This window comes from Lactuca sativa, chromosome 2 (genome assembly GCF_002870075.4).
Source record: "Lactuca sativa cultivar Salinas chromosome 2, Lsat_Salinas_v11, whole genome shotgun sequence".
Classification (NCBI taxonomy): Eukaryota; Viridiplantae; Streptophyta; class Magnoliopsida; order Asterales; family Asteraceae; genus Lactuca; species Lactuca sativa.
In genome coordinates this window covers 80,053,157-80,071,981 of record NC_056624.2, presented here as the reverse complement: position 1 = coordinate 80,071,981, position 18,825 = coordinate 80,053,157, and the positions used below count along the sequence as shown (strand labels likewise).

Sequence of the window (18,825 nt, the reverse complement as noted above, 5' to 3'; positions counted from 1 at the left end):
ACCTTTAGAGGCCTTTATAATGAAGATCCTCATGACTTCCTCAATGAATTTCATGTTGTGTGTGTTGGCATGAAACCACACAATGGCACAGATGATCAAATCAAGCTTAGGGCATTCCCCTTTGTAGTGTAAAATGCATCCAAAGATTAGCTATATCATCTCTCATCATGCACGGTCACCACATGGGTAGACCTTGCACGCCTCTTCTTGGATAAACATTTCCCAAAAATGAAAGCTTCAGCCCTAAAGAGAGAGATCATTGAAATCAAACAAGACTATTGGGAAAGATTCAAGAAAGTTTATGCTCGTTTCCCAGAGCATGGAATCACTAAATACCAACTTCTCCAATACTTAATTGAAGGCAGGAATCAAATGGAAAGAAGATTGCTTAATGCTTCAATCAGAGGGTCTTTATCCGATAAGACCCCGATCGAAATCCGCAACCTCATCAAGAACACGACGGAGGATTCCAAACATTCAGGTCACGATGGAGAATTGTACATGGTGTAGAGGTATAGAAGAGGTGCACACTCCTCAAATTGAAGCTCAACTATTTGAGTTGACCAAGGTGGTAATGATGATTGCTAAAGACAAAGGTGTGCAGCACACACCATGCCCTTGCGGAATTTGCACTCAAATCGGGCACCCAATCGACATGTGCCCTCAATTGCAAAAAGAAGACTATGAAGAGGCACGAGCTTTGGGAGGCTATTCTAGGTCAAATCAAAGAGGATACGGGCATCCTTGAGTTGATCAAAGGTTGAACAATGATGCGACCTTGATCTTATTCTGGGTAAGCTCTGGCAATAGTTCCTGAGTTGCTCCTACAAGATCACAGAGAAAAGAGGTCGTCGGCCGTTTCTAGGGAGGGCGTTCTCGTAAAAACGCTCCAATGGTCAAGGCAGTAGGGTTTAGAGAGTGTGTATGAGTGTAGCTTAGTGAAGGCATCTTATCTGTCAGGGTCATGAGTTGTGCCTATTAAACTCAACAATCCTGCTCGTCCGTACGAGACAGGTTCTCCTGACCCGACAGGATCCGGGACGCTGATTGGCGGATCGTGCTCCTCTACTTGTCAGAGCGATGTCATTGGTCCTGCCGGTAATGCTCTCATCCCTTGCTTTGTCTTATGACTATATCTTTTGTTGTGGAGCTCTGGGGCGTCCTTGGCGGGCACGAGCCTCTTGCGAGGAACCCTTTGGTGGGCGCTTATCCTTTTGCTAGAGCGTCCAACCCTTAGGGGCACTGGCGGGCTCTAAGCCCGCTAGGACTGGTCTGCCGGGTGCGCCAGCCTTCTGAGCTAGGTGCGGCCCTTTCCTGCTGGCTAGGGCACATTATCAAGTCCCCTAATCCGGTAGACGTAGCATTGTTGCGCTAGCTACGACGTTCTAGACTTAACTGCTCTTTACGTGTCCTTTTTCTATTCGCCGGTCATTCCAATTTTTAATGACGATGTGACCGCTCATCATGGCTAGCGGTTACTTCATTTGTCAGGGATTTTGAATGTCTCGCTTTTTCTTTTCTCATATAAGAACACTTATCGTTATATTTTCCTTTTTCCTCATGTTTCCTCTCTTCTGTTCTTCTTTCTTCTATAGTTCTTTTTCTTTTTTCTTCCATGGCTGATTCATCTGGAACTCTTCCTTCTAGTGCTGAGTAAAAGTATCTGGAGGAGACATATGGCCTTTCTTTAGTGGATGGGGTCGAGTTCCTGTCGCCTGGTTCGTTTATTATGTCTCCCCCTCCTAGCAAAGTGGGGGGTTTATCTGAAGTCCCTTGACGTCGGGTTGTGTCACACCCCAAAACCATGAACGGCGGAAATGTTCTGGGGTGGAGGACGTCATGTACAGTATCACAACAATGAAAAGTAGTAAACAAGCAACAACATCATCCATTGCATTAATAATATGATTTTAATACAAGTGTGTTCTGTCAAATTATGATAAACACTAAAGTATAACTCAAAAATGAAAGATGAGTCTTGAACGAGCTCCATCTTCTCTAAACCTTGCATTGGTACTTGTCTATCGTTGACCTGAGGATACAAGTTATTCTGAAAGAGAGTATCAGCTTTAAAGCTGGTGAGATCATAAGTATTTTAGTGTCTTAATTTGTATGTAAGTATTTGTGTGTATATGAACTGTAAGTATTTGTATGTATATGAACTGTAAGTATTTGTATGTATATGAACTGTAAGTATGAAAATGTTTTGAACATCCTAGAAAGCCCTATGCTTCCTACTGAGAGTAGCCTTCTACCAAGGCATCTAGTATCTGTGTGTGTCTCCTGTAGGAGTGTGTATTTTCCCAAATCCAACTATCATTAACCAAAAATATAGCTTCTACATTACCGTGCATCGTGTGAATGTTCACGAAGTGAATGTAATGGGAAAATGAAATAGTACTATGGTGTAGTATCAAATAACTACAACCGTACTAATTACCTTTAACCTATTGTAATCTCGTAAGTACTGTAGTATTTGTAATAAGTGACTACTTTTGTACTAATATTGCATTATTTGAGGGATAAGGAATAATGTGATGGCTAGATCCCAGGCTAGACGCTCCCCTGTCAAAGAGATTTTGGGACCCATACACGACCCCTGCATGTTTGCAAGCCATGAACATCCACATTACTATGATCATGTATACCCAATATAACTATCACAATGCGTTGTGATTCATTGGTATAGTTAGATCCTGAAATCGTTCCATGCTATAGCACCTAGTGATGTCTGTCCTAGTATCGTATATGTAAACGCACTCATGTAAACGTATCTATGTAAACGTACTCATGTAAGCGTAATCATCTAAACGTAATCATGTAATAGTATAGTAGTGTACTGTAATGTTCTGCGTATGCTAGCTGTAATGTGTGTTCTCTCTCTATCTAGCATGTATAGTAATGTACTATGTGTACTAGCTGTAATGTGTGTTCTCTCTCTATCTAGCATGTATAGACTCATGAATGAACTGACTCGTGGTATGATTCCGCATTCTAGTAAACGTATTAGTATCTTCCTAAACTACCCATATGGTAGCTTACTAGTAATATAACTGGTACGTATGAACATGGAAGTATACCCTTGCTACGCAAGGGTATTGAACTGACTGGAAGAACCTTTATGACTATATATGTACACATGATACATAACTAATATTTAAACGACCTTCGGACGGATACCTGATACCCACCAGACCATATCCCAACGGTGAAAAGGAAATAGAGCGGCTAGCCTTCCTAAATCCTTTAAACATTTCTTATATAACTATACATACATAGGCATGAAATTGACAATATAAAAACATAAAATAAGTTTTGTAACACCTTTGAACATGATTACTATCTAAGGAATGGTCGACTTGATGTCAGCCTATAAAACGGGTCGAAAGTATTTGTTTGATAAAACAGCTTAAGTATAAAGAAACATTTGTTTGAAACACAATTGTAAATGAGTTTGAAATGAAACATATAGTGTATAATGAACAGTTTAATAAGGAGTTCTAAACATATAAAACATTTATGAAAATCATCTGAAGTAAACTGTTTGGTAAAACAGCTAATGAGTAGTAAATCATTTGAATGCTGCTTATTAATCACATGTGATTGATATAATAACTAGCATGATTCTACTTGTATCCCCCATAAAAGCATTTAAAAACATTTAAAACATTGATTAAGGGGTATGAAATCACCTGTAGTGATTGGTACGGATAAACTGAAGATGTAGGACTGCTAGGTGTCAAGTGAAGTCTTGAAGACACTCTATGATCCTAGTTAACATATAATATTACATATATGTATCCAATTAGTCTTTAAAAAACTAATAAACAAAGTCAAGACACCCTAGGACATGCTAAACACCTTATACAAGTGTTATAAGTCTCAAGGATTGCATCTAAGTGTTGTAGGGAAAGGCTAGTATGTTTGTGGTTCAAGGAAAACTCCATTAGGGAGTTTACGGTTTTGTGGTCATAAGCAAAAGGGTTTACGGTCATAAACCCTTGGGTTTATCGTCGTAAGCTCACCCCCTTGGTGACCATTTGTTGTTTGAAGCCTTCTAAGCTAATCCAAGCATTCCTACTTCATGTTTAAGCCTTAGGAAGTGTTTTGTGACATCTATACACTCCTAAATGGAGTTTACGGTCTATGGACCACTTCTCCATGAGTTTACTACCGTAAACTCTTATGGACTAAGGTATTTTGATGTTTTCAAGTTCTAAACACTTCAAGGTAATAGCCTATGTTAGATTCTAGGCAAAAGGAAGGAGTATGGGCCATTTATACCCACTTTGGGGTGTTTAAGGTTTTGGGAGATCCCCAAACCGTAAACACATATAAATGAGGGATTTTGGTGGTTTTCATGTGCTATACACATCAAGAAAGGATTCTAAGTTGATACCCAAGGCTTAGGATAAGATAAAGCACACATTAGCACACATTAGCACCTTTATTTGGGGTTCACGGTCTAAGAACTCCTTGGACCGTAAACTCCATGTTCTTGGTTTTTTTGGGACATTTTATTGATGTATGATAAGTTAATAATCTGTCCAATACACTAGGGTTGGAGTACTTACTAGTTAGAAGCTTGAAAAGGTGCTAAGGGCCCAAGAACACTAGTGTGTGTTCTTGGTGTTTTGGAAATCTAGTCAAAACACATAAATGGATGGATGAAAATATGTACAATCACTAGATTAAGTGATATACTAACTTGAAAGAGCTAGAAACACTTACTAGATTGAATATATTGAACAAAAACTTGGATGATACTTGAGAGAGTTTTGGAGTTTACTCTTGAGTTTACAAATGAGAATGAAGTGTCTTGGGGCGTAAACTCATGCTTAAGCATTAGTTTACAGTTTTTGGGGTAAATTAAGCCCCAAACATAAAAGTTTGGCCATGAACTTCTAAGCTACGTGGTATTCACGGTTTTGAAATTTCAAGACTCGAGACGGCACATCCTTTCACCCGATCGTTTAAAGAATAATTATTATAATAGTCAAACTAACTTTAAATTGTTAACACCCATTAGAAATGAAATTGACTTATAATATGAAGTGATTGACTTTCAGTGTTTTGACCGAATGAAAATTTCGGGTTGTCACAGGTTGCGCCTTCCTCTTACCGATTTCCAAGAGGAGGTTTTGCTAAAAGAAGGTTGTAGCATCCAGATGTTGACTCCCAACTTTGTGAATAAGGTAATGGCATTTGAGATGATCTATCGTGCCAATGGCCTTCTCCCTAACTACTTTGTCTTTAAATATTTCTTTAGATTCTGTTGCACTGGTGACAAGTGTACTTTTTCCGTCCGGTGAGGGGGGGGGGGGGGACACACCTTGGTTCCCGATGAGAAGACCCCAAAGAACTGGCAAGACAAGTGGTTGTGGTTGAACCACGGTTTGGCGGGTAGTGGACGATATCATGCTAACTCTTTTGCCGATCTTACTCCCAAACTTTTTCCGCACAACCAAAGTGTCTCCGACCTTCTAAAGAACATCCAGGTTACTCCTGAGGATTATTCTGAGGTGCTACTGGCAGGCGTGGGAATGAGTCCATCTTGGAGGCGACATAGGAAAATGGCGATCTTCTTCTCCATTACCGATGGTAAGTGTTTATATTGTCTCCTTTACTCTTCCTCCTCTCTCGCCCCTTTTTTTCTCTATTGGTTAGGGTTTTAGTTTAGTTGATCCGTACACCTTGGCTATGTGTTTTCCTCATGTCTCATCGTTATGTAGGTGTTGATTCCTCTCTATCCATGGATGAAGTGTTACGGAAGTGTTACCGTGTCACAACTAGAAATTTTGTGTCTTGTAGTCACTAAACTTAAGTAAGGTGTTGAATCAAAAACTTAAGAACATGTGAGATACCTATTATTATGACATTAAAAACTTCAATCAAATACATCATACAGATATTACAAATAGTCATCAAGCAATTGGAAACCCTAGAAGTTCTTGTTTAGGTCCATTTTGGACTAGGACTTCCTTATTGGACTCAATGGACCAATAAGCTTCCAATTTGACTATCATGGGCTTAGAACCCTTAAATGGGCTCTAATTGAACCCACATTAATTTATTTCAACATTTTGGGCCATATTGGGCCTAGAATGAAATAAATTAAAAGTTTTGAACCATGATTAACCTAAACTAGCCCAACAAAGTGTAAAAAAAAATCATGTTATATTTCTTTTAGGTCAAAACTCATCCAACTTAACTTCTATATGGGCTTGAGGGCATTAAAGCCCAAACCTTTCCTTTTCCATCCAAATTCTCGGCCCAAGGCCCAAATCCAAGAAGAAAAGAAGAAGGTTTGACTTTCTCATGCCACCTCACTTTTGCATGGAGGACATCCAAGTCTTTACACTCCAAACATCCATACAATCTCATTTCTCCATGCATATGTCACCTCAAGGTCACTCTTCTTCCCTCCCCTCTCACTCTCGGCCGAGAATACACACACACATCACAAAAATCAATTCCAATCTCTCTAAGTCTTGAAGAGCATTCCTCCCTCCTCCTTCACTAAATTTCGAAGATTCAAGAGCTTCACAAGGAGAATCCTTCACTAAAATCATTATCTAGGTAAGTTAATGCTTGGATCCATACCTTAGACTTCTTATTATATTCAAAGATCTCTTCTTAACTCATGAGAAAACATGATCTTGTATCTTAGAAACACCTCAAGGCCGAGATCTTCACCAAGGGGTGCTAGGGCCAAAAATCACCAAACTTTCTTCCATCTTTTCCTCAAAAAACGAAACCACACCCTAAGGTGAACTTCATACTCCCTATTTTTCTGTTTTATAAGTTTTGTGGGGGGGGGGGGGGGGATACAAGCAAATGTGTAGATCTATATGTATTTGTATGCCTTCTATGATTTCTATGCCTATATGTGTGTTTTTGTGTGATTATGATGTTAGATCTAGTCATAAGCCCCTAAAAATCGAGATATACTTTATGATAAACGATACTAGCATCAAATACATTTCTACATACAAAGTATTTCAAGAAAAATAGCTAAGTGGCTTAATAACATTTTCTTTGGGCTAAAAACTCAATTTTTGGACACAAAATGTTAAAAATATAAAGTTAAAGGGCCCAAAATGACATATTACGAATTCTGATGGATGAGAGGAGTCAAAACAGTTTCAATAAAATATTTTCTTGAAATATACTCATTTGGAGGATTAAAAATATAAATTTCAAGCTTAATGGGCTAAAAATGGCAATTTCGGCCCAATAGGGCCCAATATGCGAAATTTTCTGTTTTGGAGGGCTGAAACTGTGTTTTTCGGTAAAACAGTGGACTATTAGTGTTCTAAGTCCTTTTCAAAGGTTAAAAATGCTTTTCATAATTAAAAAGGACCAACGTTGCAAAAATTTTCCAATTTGGGCCAAAAATGTAAAAGTTGCGAAAAAGAGGGGTTACAACCGAGAAAACTATATTTTCAGGGACTAAAACTGTTTTCAATTAAAAATGTGCTGAAAAATATCAATTTCAATAAGTTTTGGTGTTAAATTGCCAAGAAAAATGGTTTAAGGACTAAACCGGAAATTTATTTAATTCAAAGGGTTGAAAAAGTAAATTTACAACATAAAGAGGGGCTGTAACAGAAAAATTTCAATGTTAATTCAATACATCCGTTGTGATCAAATATTGACACTGCGACTACCGACGAATTTCAATACACAACAACACCAAAAATCGTTATCAAACGAATTGATTCGGTCTCGAATCAATAACAAACCCGAAACTACTAACACGACGATAACTCGAATCATACACGGAAAATTTGGGAATTCAATACACACGTGAGAGTGCACAGACGTCGAAGCACCACCTTTGGGCCCAAAAGTGTAAAATCTTGTTTGTTGGGCCTAGCTAGCCCGATGACCTGATCTTTAGGCCCGAAGACTCCAACCTTACGAGTTGTTGGGTCTTACATGATCCAACACAGCGTAAAAGGACTTTCAATGGCTTTTATACTATTGGTCCCCAAGGGTCCTTTGGTACTGCTAGTAAAGTCGGTTACTCAAATGCGAGACGGGTCAAGGGCCCTTCGCACTCTTTTTATCCCCAGTCGACTAACGGAGTTATCGAGGTCTTCGTGCCCTCTTTCTCTTCGGATGTGGGACTACAAGAAGTCAGGGCGGTTGGATTACGTGAATAGTACGGACGACGCCTACGGGATCGTTAGTATAGTTGTAAACTGGTCGTTTGTGTAACGCGTGTTTATAGCAATTCACCATGCGCAATAATCCGACGTCGCCTGGAATCAATGACTTCACACGCCGCGATAGTACAACAACTACATGGAATTCAAAGTGTTAGGAAAACATCGGGTTTTCCTAGGGTTTTTCAATACATACGATTTCGAAATGTACACAGGTTTAATGAACGATTTTCACAACTATAGAAACAAACAAGCATACTTATGGATCTTCACAAACTTTTTCATAAACTCCTTTCATAAAATATCGGATTTTCTGGTAGTTTTTCAAAACAATGCAAAACGTTGCTTTTCAAATACCGCTTATGAACTCACCAACATTTCATATGTTGACGTTTTTCAAAATACTTGTATTCTCAGGTAACAAGTAAACCGAAGGAAAATGTACTCAGTGATGGCTTGCAGTTTGTTTATCTATGAACCGAACAATTTATTTTTGGGAATGTAATGCTAAAACAATGTACTCAGTGTAAACTTTATCGGCTGTACTATATTAATGCATGGTGACGAATGATGTTATGTTTCATATATATTCAATGTTATGGTATTCAATTAAGTCACGACAGCCCTCGGACGTTTCCGCCGTCTGGTTCGGGGGTGTGACATACCGGGGGAAACTGGAACACCGAGAGGTATATCTGGTCGATTGCCTTCCTCCCCCTCGACGTGGTGACCAGATTGCCCTGACTACTACCGCCTCTGCTCCCTCTGCGGTTGGTGGGACGCCGACATCGGTTGGTATGGACATTGTGGCCGCTCGTCCCATTACCATTTGTCGCACCTCTGAGTGGCACTTGTTCCAGTTCGGTTGGGGTGGATAAGGACAACAAATATGACATTATATGTGACAACCCGAACCCTCTTTCTGTTACCTTTAACCAATTTCCGTTAATAAAAATTGAATTTTATTGAGTTTTCTTCAAACTTCTTGGTTTAGAAAATCATCTAGTTTTATATAATTAAATTTTATAAACGAGTCGGAACCTAAATCGTGCGAAAAACCCAAAGTTTCTTGAAAAACCAAAATGTTGTCGGCCTAAGTGAGTTTATGGCCGCAAACCCGTTTGCGGTTGGTGCCATGTGGACCCCACCACTGACCATACTCCCAGCCTATATATACGGGACCCCCACCTTCATTTGAACCTTCTTGGCCGAAAACTCTCTCATTCTCTCTCTCTTTCTCTCTACCTCTTGACCGTAAACCCCAAAACACCTTCATTTCTTTCGGAAATCATCAAGAAATCGCCTCTGGAGGTTGTTTTGGAGCATCTAAAACATGTTTCTCATCGAATTCAGCATAGTTGTTCGTGAGTTTATGGTTGTATACACTTCAAACCTTCAAAGGCCATAAACCCTTCAAGAGGCAGTTCACGGTCGCAAACAGTTCACGGCCGTAAACCCTCCCTAAGTGGCGCATTAGACTGAAAACCCGCTTTCCCCGATTCAATCAAGTTCCGGTAACATTCCTTAACCGAAAACAAGTGTTTTCCTAACACTTTATCTAACGAAATCGCTAAATTAGATATGTATATATATTTAATTGTTATTAGGATTCCGTTAAGTGCCACATACAACAACTCGAGGGTCTTCGTTTCCAGTTCGTTGATTCAATGCTTGCACACAACTAACAATGAGTTCATACCCCTACGCTTTTATGATTTTTAAATGTTTTCAGGGAGAATACAAGCCAAACACAAATGATTTTGTGAACTAATACAAAAAGGATTTCAATAAGTTTAATACTTATGCAATTGGTACAGTTAACGATTTCCACATTTTTTTTAAATATTTAGATATTTTATCCCTTTTGTATTATGTGGAGCATAAGGGACACTTTCAACGTGAAAACACAATCTGCTTAGTTTTCAGAAAAATACACAAACCAAGTACATAACATTTCAGGCAAACTATAATAGGTATAGTTTGGGGAGTTTATCATACAGTTTTTACCGATTCAGATTATATATATGGATAAACATATAAACTATGACAACTTTAGTTTATGATATTCATTACTACATTTGGATAACAAGAGTATAACACCAAATCATTGTTTAAGTATAATTATTAATACTCTATCAAGTATACAAACGGTTTCCAATTTCGAGAAAACAATACAGAACCACACGTAAACTAGTTAATACAGGATTGTGAGACAACTCTTCATTTGTACCCTTCGGAGTACTTATAAATTCCTCAACATCTAGTGTAACCAGAGTCTTCTGGAGAGAGAGGGTGAGATTTGTGAATATATCTATTCAGGACTGACAATCCCACACCTGAACTGCTAGCTACAGTTAGGCAGGCATGCCTGGGGTGACAAATATCATACCGTACGACGCCTGAAGAATGTCGTTGAGGTCATCAGTCATATCAAGGATGATTATACGACTCACAATAGTATAAAATAACCTTTTTTTTTTATAGGATTTCATTCTTCATTAGTTTTATTTTAATTAATAGAATTCCTATACATTACACTGGAGATTCCAGGAATACAATACTTAGTTTTATTTTAAATAATAAAACTACAATACATACTGGTGGTAGCCAGGGTTTTTTCAAACAGAACATACAATACATACTGGTGGTAGCCAGGGTTTTCAAACAGAACATACTATACATACTGGTAGCCAGGGTTTTCAAACAGAACATACAATACATACTGGTGGTAGCCAGGGTTTTCAAACAAAACATACTATACATATTGGTGGTAGCCAGGGTTTTCAAACAGAATACATACTGGTGGTAGCCAGGGTTTTCAAACAAAACATACTATACATACTGGTGGTAGCCAGGGTTTTCAAACATGACATAACATACATACAAGTGTTAGTCAACATTTTTGAACAAATTACAATAACGAACATACATGTTAGAAAATATTGGATTTTCTTGGGTAACATGCATACATTTTACAGAATTCAATGACTGGTTTTCATTACAAAAACTTTCTTATGAACTCACCAGCTTTATGCTGATACTCTTTTAAAATCGCTTATATTCTCTGGCATTCAGTAGGCAAGTACTCTCGTCGGCTTATTTGAAGACGAAGCATATAGAGTCTCGTCTTTATATTTTGTTATACTTTTGATGTATCAAACAGATGTAAATATTCATATCTTAATGTAATGGTTTTGTTTACTTTGATTACTGTGATGCAATTGTTGTGATACTACACATGACGTCCTCCACCCCCGAACGTTTCCGCCATTTCGGTTTGGGGGTGTGACATTATCTCTGACGTCCGTCGTGTGCAGGCCAAGAGGAAAGCCGTCTTAGCTATGGGTGAGACGGTTATTGGAGCTCCTAACATCGCTAAACTAGTTCAGACGAGGTGTGGTTTCACCCACCTCCTGAATTCATTATATTCAACACCGTCAGCACTTGTTGTGATCCCCAATGACGACGTTCAACAGTCCTAGGGAGTCTAGGGGGCGTCTAAGCAGCCCAGTGTTTCGTTTCAAGTTATGTCTGAAGTTCCTCTGAATTCTTCTCCGATTAACGGTTCTAGTAGTGTGGAGTGGGGCTCAACTTCTCCAAGTAGGGGTATTGGCAAGGGTTCTTCCAGTCCTCCCACTTTTGTCCCTGCTTGGAATTTCAACAATGAGTCTCGCCTTTTTGTGCGCACCAACACAGTAGAGTTTTCCAGACACGCATTTCCTCCTGTTGCAATTACTAACATGGAGGCCATGGGCAGTTCCGCTCTTTCTCATAATATGTCTTATGCCGCCGCATAGACTATGTTTTACCTTGTTGCAGGTGCTCGACGTGTCCAACTACTCAGCGAGATGGAGACAGTTCATGCAAGGTGTGATTCTCATGAGGTTGGGTTGAAGCGTCAAGTGTCTAATTAGGAAGTGATGTGCGAGTTTTGGAGCAGAAGTGCCAGCTGCTTGCTGCCGATAAGGCTATTATGGAGGAAATTAGGGCTACCCTGGAGGCCAAGGTGGATTCCCTTACTCAAGTAAACGAAGGGTTGATGATTCAGGTTGAAAGTCTGAAACATGACATTGCTGATCGTGATAGGTTGATTGTCGTCGTTCAAGCAGGTGCCAAAGCTACCCAACATGATCTGGATTGGCTATTGTATGTGGGTCTTGTGTGGATTATGGATAAGCTGATTGAGCACCCAGATTTTACAAATGCCATAAGTCTCATCTGTCATGATGCTTTCGTCGCTGGGACAGAGTCCAGTCGCAATGCTCCGGATTTTGCAGTGGATTCTGATTTTGTTGTTCCTGGTGCTGGTATCCGCCCTACTGGTCTCGCTGTGAGTGTAAATGAGGCCCTATTATCGTTTGCTAGTATGGACAATGCATCTTTGTTGGGGTTAGGGGATTTGGATATCCAAGGGATCTGCGAGCTTTGTGATTTTGCAGGCTCTAAAGGGACTTCTAATGGTGTGGCGGTTGATGCTGTGGACAATGATGATGGGAATGTTAATGGTGGAGGGGGTGCTGGTAATGTTGACAAGGGGGGTTGGTGATGATGGCAAGATTGTTGGCGTTGGTGGTGGGAAAGTGGTTAAACCTGTTGGTGAGCTGGTTGTTGAAGCTGATAAAGGTGCTCATGCACCGTGTGCTACCCCGTCTGGGGCGTGAAAATCTTTTCCTTACATGTCTATTGTTTTTTTGAACTAGTAATGTTGAACTCCTATTTTGTTTGATGTTACGACCCTTAGGCCATGTTGTACTGGGTATGTTTGTTCAATGTATGTTAGGCTTCTTTCGTTATTGATCTATGTATTTTTAATTTGGTATGCCAATTTAGTGAATGGGGTCATCCCTTTATGTCAATCCGTGGTTAATACGCCCGATCTCGCGTTTGATATACTAAATATCAATACTGAGTATGCGAGTTTTCGTTCTTGATACATTGGGTGTTTAATATTGACTTGATGGTCAAGTGCTGCTTAATACACTAACTATTTAATCATCAATGCAGTGAGCGTGAGAATTTTTGCGCTTAATACACTAAGTATTTAACATTAATATGTTGAGCATGCGCTTAATACACTAAGTATTTAATCATCAATACACTGAGTATGAGAATCTTCGCGTTTAATACACTAAGTATTTAACATTAATATGTTGAGCATGCGCTTAATACACTAAGTATTTAATCATCAATACACTGGTTATGAGAATTTTCACGCTTAATACACTAAGTATTTGGGCGTGGGAAGTTTGCTTTTTGATACACTGAGTATTTTACTGAGCACTACGATTATATAATCTACCCTAGATATGTTAGATGAGAGGTCTAGACTTGCCGACTTTAGCGCTAACCATTCGTGTTTATCAAAAGTAAATTTTCCTTAGGTTCCTTGCGTTCCAGGTTCTTAGGATTTCTTTTCCTTCCCTTGTTTCCAGTGTGTATGCTCCATTGCGATTTGCCTCGGTGATTTTATATGGTCCCTCCTACACGGGCCCAATTTGCCTTGTGGTTGGGCTCGACTTGCTTCGTTCCACCTCAACACATAGTCTCTTACTTCGAATGCCTTTTCTTTGACCCTCTGATTGTAATGTTTCTCTACAGTGTGCTCGTATGCGGCCTATCGCACCCCTGATCATTCTCGTCACTCTTCGAGGAGGTCTAGACTCAGTCTTAGATCCTGGGAATTAGTTTCCTCCTCAGCATGAATTCTCCTCAAGGCGCCTATCGTCATTTCTACTGGAAGCATCGCCTCCGCTCCATATGCTAAGCTGAATGGTGCTTCCTGCGTTCCTGTTCTTGGCCTTGTCTTGTACGACCATAGCATTGCGGGTAGTTCCTCGGCCCAGTTCCCTTTAGCTTTCCCCAATCGTTTCTTGATTTCGTTTACAATTGACCGATTGGACACTTCTGTTTGCCCATTTGGCTGGGGATGTGCTACTGACGTAAATCGCTGAGTAATCCCTTGCTAGCGCACTAATCTCAGAAAGGGTTTTCCACGAACTGTAGCCCGTTATCACTGATGAGTGTCTTGGGCGTTCCGAATCTGTTCAGTATGTTCTTCCATACGAATTTGATCACGTGCCTTCCCTATATGCATGCAACTGGCTTGGCCTCAATCCATTTTGTAAAGTAGTCGATCGCGACCACCATGTACTTTAGTTTCCCCGGAGCCTCTAGGAATGGCCCCACAATATCTATCCCCCGTTGATAGAATGGCCATGGGATGGAGATGTTTGTCAGGGGAGCTGGAGGGTTTCCTTGGATTGGTGGGTATGCCTAGCATTCCGCTCACTTCCTTGTCAGCTCAACCACGTCTTGGTACGTGGTAGGCCAATATATTCCCATGCGAAGTACCTTTCCTGTTAGGGTGTGTGCCCCTTTATGTGTGCCCTCCTGGCCGACGTGTACCTCCTATAGTGCTTCTTTTCCCCTGGATTCATCCACACACTTCAACCAGGGCGTTGTGAACCCTTTCCTATATAGTTCCCCATTCACAAGTGTATATGAGGGTGCTTTTATGCGTATCTTCCTTGCTTCTCCGTGGTTGTCTAGCAAAATGTTATGCTGTAGGTATTCTGTCAGCGGGGTCATCCATGTGTGTCTAGCTGTTGTTAAGGCATTCACTTGTCGTTCTTCTATGCTTATTTCCTTGAGTACTTTGACTAGGACCTTCTTGGACAAGTGGTCGAAGCATGTTGATGCAAATTTGCTCAGGGCGTCTGCCCTCCTATTTTCACTTCCTGGTATTTGTTTGATTGTGAATTCCGTCAAGGATTTAGTGAGCCACTCAGCTATCTTGACGTATCTCTCCATCCTTTTATCCTTTTCCATGAAGCTCCCATTGATTTGGTTGGCGGCCAGCCTTGAATCCGTTAACACCATTACTACTTTCGCTCCCATCTACTTGGCTAGTCGCAGACCGGCAAGTAAGGCTTCATACTCCACTTCGTTATTTGAGGTATGAAAATCAAACAGGTGTGCGTATGTGACCTCTTCTCTTTCTGGGCTGGTTAGAATGAAACCTGCCCCCGAACCTTCTCTACTGGACGCCCCTTTGTATATAACATCCATTTCGGATTATCTTTTGGGGTTTTTCCTGCCCCAGATACCTCTCCTTGGGTCATGTCTTCTCCTTCCCTGGGAATTTTGAGCAAAAAGTTTGCAAGTTCCTGGCCCTTGATGCTTGTTCGTGGGCGATAGCTGGTGTCGTGCTCGCCCAGTTCTATCGCCCATTTTGCTAGTCGACCCGAAGTTTCTGGTTTGAGCAGTATTTGCTTGATTGGGCAATTTGTCAAGACCTCAATTTGATGTGTCTAGAAATGTCGTCTTAGTCGTCTGGATGCGTAGATGAGTGTGAGAAACAACTTTTCAAGGGTGGGAAAGTTGAGTTCAGGGCCCTGTAACACCAGACTGACGAAGTAGACTGGCTTCTGCTCTCCTTCTCTTTCTACAACCAGCACAGATGAAATGGCTTCGGTCGAAGTTGATAGGTATATCTATAACGTTTCTCCCAGGATAGGGTTAGCCAACGTGGGTAGTTTGTGCAAGGCTTCTTTGACCTGTTGAAGGGCCTCCTCTGCTGCCGCTGTCCACTGAAAGTTACTTTTCTCAATGCATCCTTTAATCGTGTGAAAAAGCAGCATGGCCTTGTCAGCTGATTTCGAGATGAAACGGCTAAGCGCGGTGATCTTTCCGTTTAGGCCTTGTGCATCCCTTAGGGTACTTGGTGGCAGTGTTTCCATGAATTTGTCTACTTTGACCGAGCTAGGTTGTATTCCTTGCCTAGTTACGTAGTACCTTAAAAATTGTCCTTCTTCAAGGTGCATTTTCCTGGATTCAGTTTCATCTTTACTTTTTCCAACGTCTTGAAGGTTTCTTTGATGTCTTCCAGTAGTTTTGTTTCATTTGGGCATTTGATGACCATGTCATAAATGTATACCTCTATGTTTCTTCCGATCTGCTTAACGATTATGGAATCGACTAGCCGTTGATATGTTGCTCCGGCGTTTTTTAATCCAAATGGCATCTTGGTGTAGCAGAAGGTGCCATGATCTATGTAGAACGTTGTCTTCTCCTCATCTTCCTTGCTCATTGGGATTTGATGGTATCCCTTATACGCATCTAGAAAGCATTTTAGTTTAAGGCACTGTAACGACTCCACCTTCTAGTCGATCTCCGGTAAGGGGAAACAATCTTTAGGGCATGCTTTGTTTAAGTCGGAATAGTCGATGCACATGTGCCATGACCCATCATGCTTTTTTACCATCATAGGGTTGGCGATCTAGGTTGGGAAGACTACCTCTCTCAAAATTCCTGCCCTCGTTAGCTTGGTCACCTCTGAATTGATCGCCCTGTTATGGTCCCCTCCTTGGACTCTCTTCTTTTGCTTAACCTACTTCGTGACCGGTTTGATCATCAACTTGTGTTCTATGAATTTTCTGTCTACGCCGACCATGTCAGTGGGAGTCCACACGAACACATGTTTTTACTATCTCAACAGGCTTACCAACTTCCCTCTGATTCATTCCGAGAGGTTACGGCCAATGCTGATTGGCTGGTTCGGGTATTCTTCATTAATGACCTCTTTCTCATTTTCCATTTTGACCCTTTCCCTCTTGGTCTCCTGTGCTATTTCTGTTGGTTGCATGACCTCAAAGCATTGCAACTCCTTTGGTGGGGTGGCGAGGAATGTGGCTGGTCCTTCGGTAGTGCTGAATTTTACGATCTCGTGCATTGTTGAAGGGATCGCCCCAAGTTTGAGTAGGGTCGTCCTTCCTAGTATGATGTTGTGTTCTGCAGAGTGGCGGATGACCACAAACTCGATCAAGGCCGTTTTCCTTTGTTGTTTGTCATGGCTGGTCAACGTAAGGGGTAGGTGGATTGTGCCCAAGGGCCATATGTTGTGCCCTGTGAAACCTACTAGTCTTCCTGTGGTGGGTCTAAGGTTTTCTTTCCACATATTGGGAAGGAGGCGGAAAGAATGTTCATAGATTATGTCCGCCGAACTGCCTGTATCGATGTATACCATGTGAATAGTTACATTCTTTATGGACGCTCGAATTATGAGTGGGTTATCTCCCTTCCATCCTTTAGGCCTGAGGTCTCTTGCTAAGAACGTGATCCCATGGTTTGGCGTCATGATGCCCATCGGATCGCCCTGCTCATCCTTCCTTTCCCTCTTGACACGTACCATGAGTATTTCCTTAGGTTGGGTGTGTTCCCTTGATGCATCCTTGGTGTTCTCAGCATCGATTTTGGATCGAAGGCTCCGTGATATTTCAATGAGGTTTCCTTTATAGATTTTTTTACTCTATTTCTTTCTTTAGGACCGAGCAATTAACGATGTCGTGGGTTTTGCTCTTGTGGTATTCGCAGTATCATCCCTTCATCATTGTCGCCGACTGTGATTTGTTCGCGACTACATAGACGTCTGGCCGGTGACCCCGCCTGTCATCTCTAGTGAACGGTCTAAAACGTCCTTGCAAATGCTTCCCTCATTCGAAGTGCCTGCTGCCGCTTAGCGTTTCTGCACGGGTTGGGCTATAGCACTTTGTAGGAGCCGACATGGCATTTAGGTATGCCTGCTTTGTTGCCTCTCTTTCCTCTTGCCTCAAGTACCGTTCTACTTTATCCTTTAACTTGGATCGCATTTGCGGTTTCTTTCCCATGATTTTTTGAGACAAGGGTCCTGGAAAGAGTCCCCATGTGAAGGCCCCGTCTATCAGACATTCGTCATGCCCCGGGACGTCTAGCGTGGCATTCGTGAACCTTGTGAAATATTCCCTCATCGTTTCTCCTTCCTTATTCTTGCAGCCGATGATCGAGTGAGAGTCGCCTTTATATTTTCGCAATTGCATGAAATTTGTGAGGAACGGGTACTTTAGTTGGCCAAAGTTATATATGCTTCCTTGTCGGAGTGTCTTGAACCACGTTCCCGCATTGCCATCAAGGGTTGTTGGGAAGTAGGTACACCAAAATAGCTCATCCATCTTGAGTGAGGTCATTGTCCACTCATAGGTATCGATGTGATTATCAGGATCTGTGGCTCCATTTTAGGTTTTCAGGTTAGGGAGTTTGGCTGTGTTTGGATCTTATAGTCTAGCAGTTCTTTGGCGAATGGTGATGTAACACTTCATGAAAGACAGTCTTGATTTGGTATGAGTAATGGTCTGTGTGCGCTGTATGGGTGAAACGCATTGTACGGTTGCGCACCTGGGTTACCGTAGGATGCATGATAACCTTGATTAGGATCTTAGATTACTTGTTGTTGGAATGGAAGCTGGAGCAGATGACTCGAGGGTATGGGTTGGCTTTGGGCTTGAAAGTTGCTCGTGCTGGACTGTTGAAGATGTGTGTTTGTAGTAACAATGGGTTCGCCCGTCATAGGCGGCAAAGAGAAGAAAATGGGCTGCTGGGCTGCCATGGCTTGAGCCAATGGTGGTAGGGAGTGTGTTGGCTGCGTGACCATCGGTGCTTGGTGCAACGGTTGAGCACTAGTGATTTGGTTTAATGGCAGTAGCATCAGAGAGATTGGTGGTTGCCCTTCGATCATCAGGTTGAAAAATGGTGGTATTTGGGGAATTGTCGGTTATACTGATGTTGGATAGCCGAATGATGGTGTATGGGGTACTGTGACTGGTGGCATCGTCATTTGAAC

General features: G+C 41.3%; 1 protein-coding gene across 1 annotated transcript; it reads right to left on the bottom strand.

Annotated features, from left to right (window-relative positions):
* Nucleotides 1-17,662: 17,662 nt before the first annotated feature.
* On the bottom strand, nt 17,663-18,172 carry LOC111912382 (uncharacterized). The gene has a single exon (XM_023908116.1). It carries the CDS (start codon nt 18,170-18,172, stop codon nt 17,663-17,665), a length of 510 nt encoding a protein of 169 aa, XP_023763884.1.
* Nucleotides 18,173-18,825: the final 653 nt, after the last annotated feature.

What these genes read in the sequence shown, in the direction of transcription:
- LOC111912382 (XM_023908116.1), bottom strand. Translation starts at nt 18,172, where the DNA reads ATGACCTCACTCAAGATGGATGAGCTATTTTGGTGTACCTACTTCCCA.